The sequence below is a fragment of the Capra hircus genome, chromosome 19, assembly GCF_001704415.2.
Source record: "Capra hircus breed San Clemente chromosome 19, ASM170441v1, whole genome shotgun sequence".
Taxonomy (NCBI): domain Eukaryota; kingdom Metazoa; phylum Chordata; class Mammalia; order Artiodactyla; family Bovidae; genus Capra; species Capra hircus.
In genome coordinates this window covers 25,076,337-25,088,952 of record NC_030826.1, presented here as the reverse complement: position 1 = coordinate 25,088,952, position 12,616 = coordinate 25,076,337, and the positions used below count along the sequence as shown (strand labels likewise).

Below are 12,616 nucleotides of genomic sequence, written 5' to 3'. Positions count from 1 at the left end.
CACAAGAGGATGGATAGACTGGATGTGTGTATGTGAACAGTCATACTATGGAATACTACTTGGTAACAAAATGGAAAACTACACAAGGCGGCCCACTGTCCCCCTGACCAGGCCTCTTCCAGAGGTCCACTGCACCTCGCTCATCTCCAGATGCCCGAAATGTGGTAAGCCCTACACTCGCCAGGGCTCATTCATGATCTAAAAACTTTCCGGACGGGCACCTAAAAACTCCCAGGAAGTTTAGGAAGGACCCTGCGCCGCCTGCTTTCCCCGGGAATCCTCATCTAATCCCAGCAGCACTGCCTTTCCAGGTTTGGGCCTGCTTCTCAGCTGCCCGGATGAAATAATATGCCATTAGGGACCGACACAGGGTAACAGATTTATGAATACAAGAAATGAAAAGATGAAGACAGGAATCAGGACAGTGGTGAGCTGTGGGAAGAAAGAAGGAGATGCAACTGAGGAGGGACCCACAGGGAGTTTGAGAGTAGGGGTGCTGACCTATCTCTTGGTTTGGGGGTGGTAGTGGTTCACAACACTCACCCTCTAACAAAAGGGCCACAGCCCTTTTAACCTGGGAGTGGACGCTCTCTCATGACTGGTGATAGAATGCACAGCTGTGTCAATGAGGATTCTGTTCACGTGACTTCAGGGTGACTCATTATGAGAGCAAGACAGATGAGCCAACTGCAGCAGTAACAACTAAGCCCGCTCATGAACTTCTTCGTGCCTGGATTTAGGTGGTGACACTCTTGGGGGCAAATGGGAAAAGCAACCTCACTCGAAAACCTTAGGCTGTGCTCAAGCTAACCTGTGAAGCAGAAGTATCCTAGCAGGCTGCACATGTACGCCCCACCTGGCCAGGAGACAAGCATCTCCAGCAGAAACACAAACAGACGTAACACTGATCTTTCAGATAAAACTCCCCCTAAACTGTAGATATCATTCAAACTGCACACAAAAGAAATACTGCCTAGAAAAAATACTGTGCAAAATACATGCAGACATGCAGACACTCATTCATTCATTCATTTGGTGAGGTCAGGCCCACACAGTCCAGGATGGTGGCGAAAGTGTCCGGACCAATTTAAGAACAGGCAAGCATGCACCACCCTTCAGAGGCTAACACATATCTCAGTTTCTGACAACTATCCCTTTCTTCAGTTTTCAGCTCATTCAATTCCTTTGTTCTTCTGGAAGTTTCAGCATCAAGCTAATGGAGCCTAAAGGATACTATCACAGAGTCACCCCAACTCTCCCCAAACCAGCCAGGACTCCCAGGGGCTCCCGTCTGAGCTCCGTTGTTGGCTTCTTAGGTGACTTCAAAGAACTTTAAACAGTCTGACGGACAAGAGACATGAAAAGTGTGACTACACCAAAAAACAATCCCAACAAGTTGTAAAAATAGCTAGATGATATAAAATAGGTCTGCTGTGTTTTTCTCTACCTCAGAAAACAGACAGTTACCTCTGTTTTTGCATTTTGTCCATTTGTTCGGCTTTTAATTCTTCTAATTCCTTCAATCTTTTGGAAGTTTCAGCATCTAGCCAAGCGAGTCTAGCAGAGAATACAAAAGTCAGGCCAATTCTGCCTCAACCTGCAGGTGTCATTACCGCATAAACAGACCAGGAGTCAGGACCCCACAGAGCACCCATCTCGGCTCCATCAAAGACTCAGGAGGTAACTCAGGCTCTGGGCCAGTGGAGCTCTTGGTGTAATGTTCCATGTAAAAAGACATTTACCCGCAAGAGCATTCCTGGTTAGCGTGCACTGCCACAAAAACCTGGCCACAAATATTCTCGAGAAAACCAGCCTTCACTGCAATTAGAACTTCTTGCTCAACTGTAAAACAAAGCTGCTGCTCTATCTTCCAGCTCAGACAAAGAAATGGGCTCCCAGGAGAGCCCTCAAGGCAGAGTGAAGTCAAATAAACACAGAAAGGAAAAGCTAACTCAGAACAACCTTACTGTATGTGTTAGGGCTTGATGCTTTCAGCCCAGGATAGTGAACAGTATCAAATTATCTAATGGTCCACTTTCACTCTGGCTTCCCCATAACTGCAAGAACAATTCCAGCCAAATCAATGCAGGCAACCTGTTTTCACTGCTCTCCTGTCATGGAATGGCCTCACCTCATCACTCCCTATTTAAAGCCTATTCTTCAAGTCCTAATTGATTTTCCATCTCCCTCCAGGAAGCCCAGATGTCTGCAGAGGTGTCCTGTCCCCCTTCTGAACTCTCTCAGCATTTAACACTTCAGGTCTCAGGGGACATACACCTTTCTATCTTATAGTCAGTAACATGTCCTCCCTGTTGACTATAAATAAGCAGGGGCTGGGAGTCTGTCTTTTTTGCCCACTCGCTTGCCCTCTGCAAAGATCTCCAAAGAGCTCACAACTGTACCAAAACAAGCAACTGGTAGACAACTGAAACGCATATAATTTTTGAATGAATTAGGCAAGGAATAAAAGAGCGGCTCACTGTCTAAGCTGCATAATTTGACAGGAAAGTTTAGTAATTTCCATTTTAAACAGCCAATGTTATACATGGGCAAGAGGAGAGCTCGCTTCAGAATTCCATTTGAAAGGGGGCTCATTTCAAAGACCTGACAAACGCCAGCACAAACCTCACTGCTTCGTGTTCAATAGCACCTCTCAACCGACTGTCCTCTTGCGTATCTTCCTGCTGGAGAGACTGTTCTTTGGTGGTATCTTTGGGGCTGGATTTCGCCTTGAGCCAGGCAGCACTGCAAAACAAGGAAAACTTACACCTTTGTAACCATTCCCTCCACACCCAATGACTCATAAAAGGTGCCACCTCAGAAAAGACAAGAGTGTCACAGTACTGGTGATCTACGGGGTAGGGGGGCTCTACATTGGAAGCTGAATGTGAAGCAGAGTGAGAGCATTCAGGATTCAGGCTCAGTGTCAAAAAGAAGGTCCTTTTTGCTTCACAGAAGCAATCACTATTTTGAATGAAAAACAGTTGTCAATTACAGAATAATGGGTGAAATTCAACAAAACCCTGTTCTAATATACAGATTTGGGTCACAAATTATATTTCACATTACACAGCAACTCTGTGCCTTTTATCAGGTCTAATACAGCGCTTTGAACCCAAAAGCCTTCCCCCTTACCTCCCCTATCTACCACATGTACACTCTACAAGACACTGCATTATATATTTGGTTTGCAATATAAACTCCAACCAACTTGTTTTCATGAGCTTACCAAGTGAATTCACATCTCTACACTAGTACATACATAAAAACAGAGAATTAAGAGCACAGAAATAAAGCAAAGAACCACATATATTATGAAATCAGAAGACCTGATTTTAGTCTCAGCTCTGCTACATAAGCAAGGCATTAGATTCTCTGGACAGTTTCTTCACCTTTAAAGTGAAAGCTGATGAATAAGCATAACCATCCACTGAGAATCACTCAGCCTTCAGGGGACCCCATCCCACCAAGCTTCTCATCACATCTCCTGCCAGCCTCTTAGAAGTGGGACCCTTCCCGTCACCTACCTTCTCACTCGCTCTCCTCCTCATGTGACTGCTTGGGCCTGCCTTCCTGTGACTGTCCTAGCTCCTGGTCCTTTCCACTGTGCTTCTGAGACCACTGTCCATGGTATACAAGCTCCCATTTTTAACCACTTCCCTGAAGACTGTAATTTCTGCCTCACTGGACTCTGTGCCCTGAAGGACAATGCCTTCTCCCCAGCTCTGCAGAAGATTGGGCCCTCATTCTATACGTGCTGTGAGTAAGGGTGCTGCTGCTGAGGCTAAGGTGCTTCACAACCCCATGGACTGCAGCCTACCAGGCTCCTCTGTCCATGGGATTTTCCAGACAAGAGTACTGGAGTGGGCTGCCATTGCCTTCTCCTGAATAAGGGTGACAAGGCAGTAATGTCAGCTCTATCCTAACTGTCCTCTGCGTCAGGACAGCATCTATGAGGTTTGTACGGTTTTATAATTCATGTTGTCATGACTTGGACTAGAAATTATTTTTAAGCATTCATTCAACAAAGATTTACTAAATGCCTACTAAGATTGACTACATCAGGCACTGTACATTCAGATATAAGGCACAGTTCCCGGCCTCAAGTAACCAGGACCTACTGGGTGTAGAGGCGAGTGAAGAGCAGCCCTCAAAGTCCACAGGGTCCTGGAGTGATCTGCGGGAGTTACTCTACCCACAGTCAGGTAGGAAAAAGGAACCAATGGGCTTCCAGTCAAAAACATTTCATGTATTACCCATCCAAATCAGCTGTTCTCCTTAAAGGGGACTAAAGCCACTGCTTCACTTGCTCTAAGCAATAGGTCACTTTTGATCTGCGGAGGAAAAGTAAAATCACATACCTGAATGCTTGAATTTTCACATACCATTTAGGAGATGCTGGTGGGGATGTGGGGTTTGGAGGTATCCAAGGAGCCCTACTGTCTTTCACAGGCTGTTGGTTCATTTTTAATCTGGAGGAGACTGTTGTCCTTTGCAACCTGCTTTTGCTGTAAGAGGGGGTTGGTCTACTTTTTTCAGCTTTGTGGAGTCCCTGCAAGAGATAAATATGAATTATAAAGCCAAATGGATGGCAAAGAAACTGGTTTTAACCTCGGGCTTACTGAAGGTTCAAATGTCCCTATGCTGTTCATGTATTCATTCAGCAAAAACTTAAGTGGAAAGCACTGTGGCAGAAATTTGGGGAGGGCACAGATTACACTAAAACCACCCTGACTGTGGGGAGAGGGGTACACGTGTAAAGGAATCCCTGGCTTGGCCATCTTTATATATATAATATATATATATTTCTTCCTAACTAAGCAAAAGAGGTTAAACTGTAAAACATTCTTGGTTAAAATACACCTCTCAGTCTTGTGGTTTCCTATCTGTAAAACGGGAGATAATGTCTTCACAAATTTTAAGATTAAAAGAACTAATAGAGGAAGAGTATGATGAAGGCAGGAAGGCATATGCCACCTAAACAGAACAACTACCATAAAATGCTAAGGAGAACAAGGCTGTTTCGGAGAAATATTCCAGGCTGAATTTGCACAAACTCAACCCTGACTTCCCAACGACCTCCCTTGAGAGTCTGTTTGAAAAGGAATAGACTTGATCTTAATCCATGATTTATGAGCAACAGGTGATTATGTTACAGAAGCCTATGGAGAAGCCGTCAAAGTGGAGCAACCACGTTAAGCATATTCAGACTAGGAGGTGGTCTGCCAGCCAGTTCTCCACTGGTAAGGCCTGAAGTTAAACTTTAGATAGAAGCTTAAGAATATAATGCACTTTGAAGCCAGCTGACTCCCAAAGCCATGTTAGAAAGTCCTCACCCTCAGATACCTTTCAAAATCAAATGATATATTATGTATCAGTATTTAGCAGGAAATCTTCATCGTAACCCCTCAAATTTCATACTTCCAAATCAGAAGCAGAAAAAAACTGTATTTTGCAATAGCCTGTCCAATGAAGACCATGGTATCAAATCAGAAAGGCTCTTACTAAACCTGGACAAGAAAGAATGCCCTGTCCTTAGTAACAATACTAAAACTTGTTTTTTGTTTAAAAAAAACAAAAATTGCAAAAACAACCTGGAGCCAAGCTATGTCAGCTTAGACAGCTGGGCTCAAGGGCTCTGGCATTCAAATGCCCAAGAACTCAAATCCTGGCTCCACCACTTACCAGCCTCTGTGACCTTGGACAATGTCAGACTAATACAAATGGGCCAAAAGAAAGGAGTGATTCCATACTTGCTGTGGTCTTGCTGGTGCCAGAGTATCTTTCTTCCTGGACGGTGGCACATTCTCAGTCACAAGCTTCTTTCTCCCTGCTTTTATTTTTGCCAGGGCTAATGCCTCTTCTTTGAAGCCTGCATTTTGGTCGAGGATAGATGGAGCATCTTCCTGAAGGATATCCGCCTCTAATCCGTCAAGCTCATTTTCCAGCCTCTGGGTCACTGGAAGCTCTGTGTCGGGTTGATACTTATCTACATGGAGATTTCAGAAGGACAAGCGGAAGGAAATGCTATTCAAATCAAGTGAGAATGATTATCCAGAGGCAGATAAACTCACAACACCCTCTTAAAAACTGAAGTGTCTTGCTGTCAAGAGTTGCTTCTGATCCTATGATTCCTACTGCAGTTCTATGGCAGAAACCTAAGTATCATGGCTGACTCCTAAATCTTACCTCCCACATGTACTTACTCACCCGGTCCCTCAAATTCTAATTTTATCAGTAAAATACCTCTTGCCCTTTTCTTCCTTCCTGCCACTCCCTAAGGTCAGGCTTGCAATATCTTATGACTGTAACAACAGCATCTTCTAACAGACCCCTTCTTTATCTTCAATCACACCTTCTCCTGACTACCATAATTATGTTTTTAATGTAAATATTTAAGTATCACTTCTCAAAACCTTCAATGGCTCCAAATTTGATACAGAATAAAGTCTGAACTCCATACATGACATACAACCTGCAATGGGAAAAAAAGTAAAACTGTATTTGAAGATGAGATATTTTGAATATAGAAACAATCCAAAGAGAATCTACAGATAGGCAATTACAACTAAGAACAGAGTTCAGCAATGTTTCTGGATAGAAGAAGAAAATAAACAAAATTCAGCATCATTTGCACATACCAAAATAACTAATTAGAGAAAATATAAGAGAAAAGGTACCCCATTAACAACAACAACTAAACTATGAGGGACTAAGGAAGAAATCTTAGGAAACACGTATAAGACTTTTTACCAAACAAAAAAGTTCTAAAGTATTTTTGAAGGACAAGAAAGTCTGGATCAATTCTTTTCATGAATGAAAAAAATACTGTGAACCATCAGTTCTCCCCATGCTGCTGCTGCTGCTGCTGAGCTGCGTCAGCCGTGTCCGACTCTGTGCGACCCCATAGACGGCAGCCCACCAGGGATTCTTCAGGCAAGAACACTGGAGCGGGTTGCCATTTCCATCTCCAATGCATGAAAGTGAAAAGTGGAAGTGAAGTCGCTCAGTCGTATCCAACTCTTTGCGACCCCATGGACTGCAGCCTACCAGGCTCCTCCGTCCATGGGATTTCCCAGGTAAGAGTACTGGAGTGGGGTGCCATTGCCTTCTCCGAATTCTCCCCATAGTGAGCCTCAATTTCGAATGCAAGTTCAATTAAAATCTCAACAGATTTCTTTTCTGTGGATATAAAATTTTAATGCTAAAATTTTTACGAGGTATAAAATCCCAAGACAGCCCAAATAATCCTGAAGAACAACAAAGTGAGGAGTAGGGCAGGGGTGGGAGTCTTATCTTCCCAGAGACAGTGTCTGTGATAAAGCTGTAATAATTAAGGCAGTGTGGGAGTGATACAGGCACAGGCAGAAACCAATGAAGCAGGATGAGTATGACAAAGGCAGTATGACGAATCAGTGAGTATGACCTGGATCACTCAATAAATAATGCTGAAATTACTAGTATCCATAGATAACTAAAGAAAAGTCCAAGTGTTCAGCGTGAGAATCCTCGCTCTCACACTGAACACTTACATTCTAAATGTAAAGAAGACCTAAATGCAAAAGGAAAACTTTAAAGCTTTTAGAAGAAAATATGAGAATATGATTATGACATCAGGGGAGAAAATGCTTTCTTAAAGCTAAATATAATGTTAACATATGTAAACTTAATTACACTAAACTGCATCTTGCTTTTGACAAAGACACCAAAAAAGTCACAGACAAGCCAGAGTCTGAAAGCAGATTTCTGTAAGGTATATAATTAACATAGGCTTAATATCCAGAATATATAGAGAACAACTATCAATCTATAAGAAAACAAACAATGCAATAGGGAAACAGGCAAAGGACAGAAAATGGCAGAGAGAAAACCTAAATTGTCAATAAAAACATGAAAAGATGAGCACTCGCAATCAGAAAAATTGAAATTAAAGCAATGAGGTACCGTTTCAAATTCACCAGATTGGGAGGAAAATGTTTACTGTGACAATACCAAGTATAAACAAAAATGCAGAAAAACAAGTACTCTCACAGCTATCAGTGCAGGAGTGAACTGGCACAGCTACCAGAAGATTCGCCCACACTGTCGCCCAGAAGTTTCACTCCTAGGAACATACTCAGCCTTGAGGGACCCTCAAGCATACACAGGAAGACATGAGCACAGTCACTTCATCAACGTTTATAATGGCAAAAAATCAGACACAACCCAAAGGTCCATCAGTTCTACTACATTTAGACTACTTTTAACAGCAGTGAACGAAAGGCCAGATCCCCCTTGCATCAGTTTTTTAATCTCGTGCTTTTCAAGGCCATGGAGGTTACACAGTAAATATACATAAACTGAAAGGAAAGAATGCTTAGACAAACCCTAGTCTAAAATTTAATCATTAACCCTCAGGTTTACATACAGCAAGGCAACTCTGACCTCTAGGTCCCGATGCCTTTCCAGTAACGATCTGTATAAAACAACTGCAAATGTAGCACAAGCTCCAGGGGCAGCTGAGTTTGAGGACATTGCTGGTGGTAGGGAGGGACTGTCCTTATGTCTGATGAGCTGTACTAATGCAATCCACCACTTCAAGAACATTCCAGCAGCTGCTAAAGAAATGCATCAGTTACAGAAATCACAAGACCAAATCAGGCTCACACATTTATTTCAAATGAAAATGGCAAAGATGTGATTTCCCAACTAACTGGCTCCCTATGACTTTTAGGGGCAGGAGGTCAGAATGGAGGAATTAGGTAGAGCGACATCTAAAACAGAAACAGACACCAAAACCTTCTGAAATCCGGTTCATAAAGACAAGAAAAAACAAACAAATAAAAACAAGAGGACCACCACAACCTTCGCCATAAGCAACTGTACCAAATTTGCCAAGTGGCTAAGCATAATCACACCTCAATTTGTAATGATGATAACAATGATTTATCATCATCTCTTACATTTGTACATTTCTTCCGTTTGTAACATCCTTCACATTCACATTTGAGGCTCAACGTGACACAGAGCAGGCGGGGCAATGATTAACTTTTCCAATGAGGAAATGACAGTCAAGTGTTTTACTCAAGGTCAAGGACAGCAAGCAGCAGAGTCATATCTTCTGACTCCCAGTCCAGGTGAGGCCCATTCATTCTGCCCTATCAGGAACTGCAGCGCTATTCCAGACAACTGAAGCTTACATACTTCTGGATGAAATACCTAATTTGCTACTTTAAACAACTCAGTCAGTCACATAGGATAAGGACCACCAGCATACCTGAGAGAGAATGAAGGTTTGATTCCAGACCACCACAATAAAGCAAATATCATGATAAAGTGAGTCACACAAGTGTTTTGGTTTCCCAGTGCATACAAAAGTTATGCTTATATAATATGTAGTCTAGTAAGTGTGCAATAGTGCTATGTCTTGAAAAAATGTACACACCTTAATTAAAAAATACTTTATCACTAAAAAGTGCTAACCATCACCTGATAACACAGGGTTGCCGCAAACCTTCAACTTGTAAAAACCACAGTATCTGCAAAGTGCAATAAAGTGAAGCACAATAATGTAAAGTATGTCTGTATTATCCGCATCCACAAATAGAAAAGTGCAGGTTCGGAGAGATGAAATCATCCACCCAGGACCACAAGCGGGCAGAGCTGGGACTAGCTGCTGCTGCTGCTAAGTCGCTTCAGTGGTGTCCGACTCTGTGCAACCCCATAGACGGCAGCCCAACAGGCTCCCCCGTCCCTGGGATTCTCCAGGCAAGAACACTGGAGTGGGTTGCCATGTCCTTCTCCAATGCATGAAAGTGAAAAGTGAAAGTGAAGTCGCTCAGTCGTGTCCGACTCTTCACCACCCCATGGACTGCGGCCTACCAGGCTCCTCCGTCCGTGGGATTTTCCAGGCAAGAGTACTTGAGTGGGGTGCCATCACCTTCTCCGAGCTGGGACTAGAGGGAGGTCTTTTTGGTCCCCGTTTTCCTCACAGTGGTCTGTCTTCCTGCTTTCCCTCGCTGGTACCTGTGGTGAGTTTTAAATGAACAGGCTTCCCAACTTTTCTCTCTGAAGCTCGTCCCCACCTGTTAGTGCACTACACAGTTACGGGTCCCTCTCATCTTTTAACTAATTTGGGAAACACTTCTCTGTGGGCAGGCCTGGAAAGTTCTCTACATTTCCTCCAGAGCATCGTAAACGAGCCCCTAACACCCAGAACTGAAGTTACCATGATCTGTTGCTCAAAGGCCTTTTCTTGCTCTACTACACCCTCTTCACAGCTGGTTATGTAAGCGCCTAATTACTGCCGGGCCCTGGGCTCCCACAGAGGATACATCATCCAATAAGCATCACACTCGTACTGAGCGGAAGGCGGCCCCTGGGTAGAAGGAAGGTGGCAGCATTGGTTCTACCTGCCTACCAATGCAGGGAACAGAATGCCACAGCAAGTAAATATCTAACAGTGACTAAGGAGGTTAGGTTTTGTTACATTCATGATACAGGCAGGGCAGTACACTATGGAGGTGCCCAAGAATTAGTGACAAATTGAGAAACTGAACTGATTTATAACTTCAGATCAGTAGAAGAAACAAAATGAAACAAGAACTCGATTAACATAGTAAATTACAAGAAAGAAAAAGAAGTGGCAGATCAAAAATAAAAAGGGAGAAAGAAGTCCAAATGTGCCGTTAATCTCAGCAAATGTCAGTAGGTTAAATATAGAATTCTACAACAGGGTTAGAAACACTGACGATGAAGTATTTACAACAGACATTCTCAAAACAGCAAAGACGGACCGTACATACAAGGATGTGAAATGTTATTCTCGGTCAATGTCAAATGTGTTGGGTAGATGGAACAATATTTGTATCAAACAAAACAGAACCCAAAGTGAATAACATTAGCAAAACAAATATTTAACAATAATATATAAAATGCACCCAAAAAGATTTATCAGTAAGGAACGCTTATGCATCTAACAGTACGACTTCAAAATGCACTAAACAATAATGAATACAAATACAATGAGAAATTTTAAAAGTCTTCAAGTCTTTAACATACCTTTACATCAGTCGTCTAAAGATCAAGTAAATAAAACCAGAAAACTATAGAAAAAAAATAATAAGAGAAATAAAGATTGGGAAGGAGGACATAAACCAATGGTTATATTCATAGATGACATGACTGTATACATTGAAAAACACAAATAATCTGCAGATAAATTTACAGAAATAAATTAGCAAGGTTGCTAGATACAAGATAAATTAAATTTTTAAAAAGACATCCTTCACAAGAGCGCTGGAAATAGCAATACCAAGGAATAATTATAACTAAAGACGAACACACACACACATTGTAAGTTACTAAGAGTATTTAAAGACAACTTAAATGAATAGAAGGACATATATCCTGCCTGTGGATTGGGAAATATAATTTCGTAAAGATACCAATTCCCCACCAAAATTTCAATAGGTTGTTGGGAGTGTTGAGAGAGAGAGGGCAGCGCAGCAACAAATTCTGATCCTAAAATTTCTAAGGAAATACTGAGGGCCACTGCTGACAAAAGCTGACTTAGAATAATTAAGATAGTATACACTAGCCTAAGAACCTACAATCAGATCAGTGGAAGAGAACAGAGGACCCAGGAAGTGAACCCGACACATGTGGACACTTAACTTATAACAAAAGTGACATTGCCACTGTGGGAAAAAGGATAATATTTTCAACGAAGAGTGCTACCTCAAGTAGATATCCACCTGGAAGAAAATGAACCTTTTCTAGAAAATAATATACGGCAAAGGGAAAAGCTTTTTTTTTCTATTAAGTAATTCTTTATTTTTTTCCCCTGACCAGGGCATTATTGTTGTTCACTCACTAAATCATGTCTGACTCTTTGTGACCCCATGGATTGTAGCCTGCCAGGCTCCTCTGTCCATGGGATTTCCTAGGCAAGAATACTGGAGTGGGCTGCTATTTCCTTTTCCAGGAAAAACCTCTTAAACAAGACCCAAAAACAATCTTGAAAAAAAAAAAAACCTATATAGGAAAAGATTGCTACATTGGAATTCAGTGAAATTAAGAATTCTGTCCATCAAGACACTACAGCAACATTTAAAAGCAAGCCACATCTTATTTCTAAAAGAATATTTAAAACACAGGTAATTGGGAAAGGGCCCATATGCAGCATACTCCTACAAAGAACTCAACAAATCAATAAAGAAAAGTGAAAGGAAAAAAGGAACAGAAAATAAGAACGAGAGAAGGGGAGGCAGAGGGAGGACTGGGAAAGAGACCTGAACTGGCACTTCACAAAAGACATGTAGATGACCAATAAATGTACGAAATAGTACTCACCAGAAATCATCCAGAAAATGTACACTAAGACCACAACGACAGCCTTACACACCAACCAGGTGGCTAGAATTTCTAAAACTAATAACAAGTGCTGACAAGGATGTATAGCAACCATTCTCACAGGCAACTGGTTGGAATATAAAAGATAAAACTACTTTGAAAAAAATCCGTTGAACAAATACATACCCTGATGACCTAACGATAATACTGCTGGGAATAAACCCAACAGAAATACACACACACATGTACCAAGAGACATATATAAAAACCACAGTAGTTCTCT

At 42.0% G+C, this 12,616-nt stretch overlaps 1 protein-coding gene across 5 annotated transcripts in view; it reads right to left on the bottom strand.

Annotated features, from left to right (window-relative positions):
• KIAA0753 (KIAA0753 ortholog) overlaps positions 1 to 12,616 on the bottom strand; it is a 62,584-nt gene that overhangs the window by 27,714 nt on the left and 22,254 nt on the right. For 4 of the 5 annotated variants that reach the window (XM_018064447.1, XM_018064448.1, XM_018064450.1 and 1 more), the window contains exons 8-11: positions 5,754 to 5,989; positions 4,386 to 4,552; positions 2,626 to 2,745; positions 1,468 to 1,557 (exon numbers count right to left, since the gene is read on the bottom strand). In XM_018064447.1, coding sequence (XP_017919936.1) covers positions 1,468 to 1,557; positions 2,626 to 2,745; positions 4,386 to 4,552; positions 5,754 to 5,989 — 613 coding nt within the window. The remainder of the gene's footprint in view (positions 1 to 1,467; positions 1,558 to 2,625; positions 2,746 to 4,385; positions 4,553 to 5,753; positions 5,990 to 12,616) is intronic. The other variant, XM_018064449.1, reaches the window with a different exon arrangement.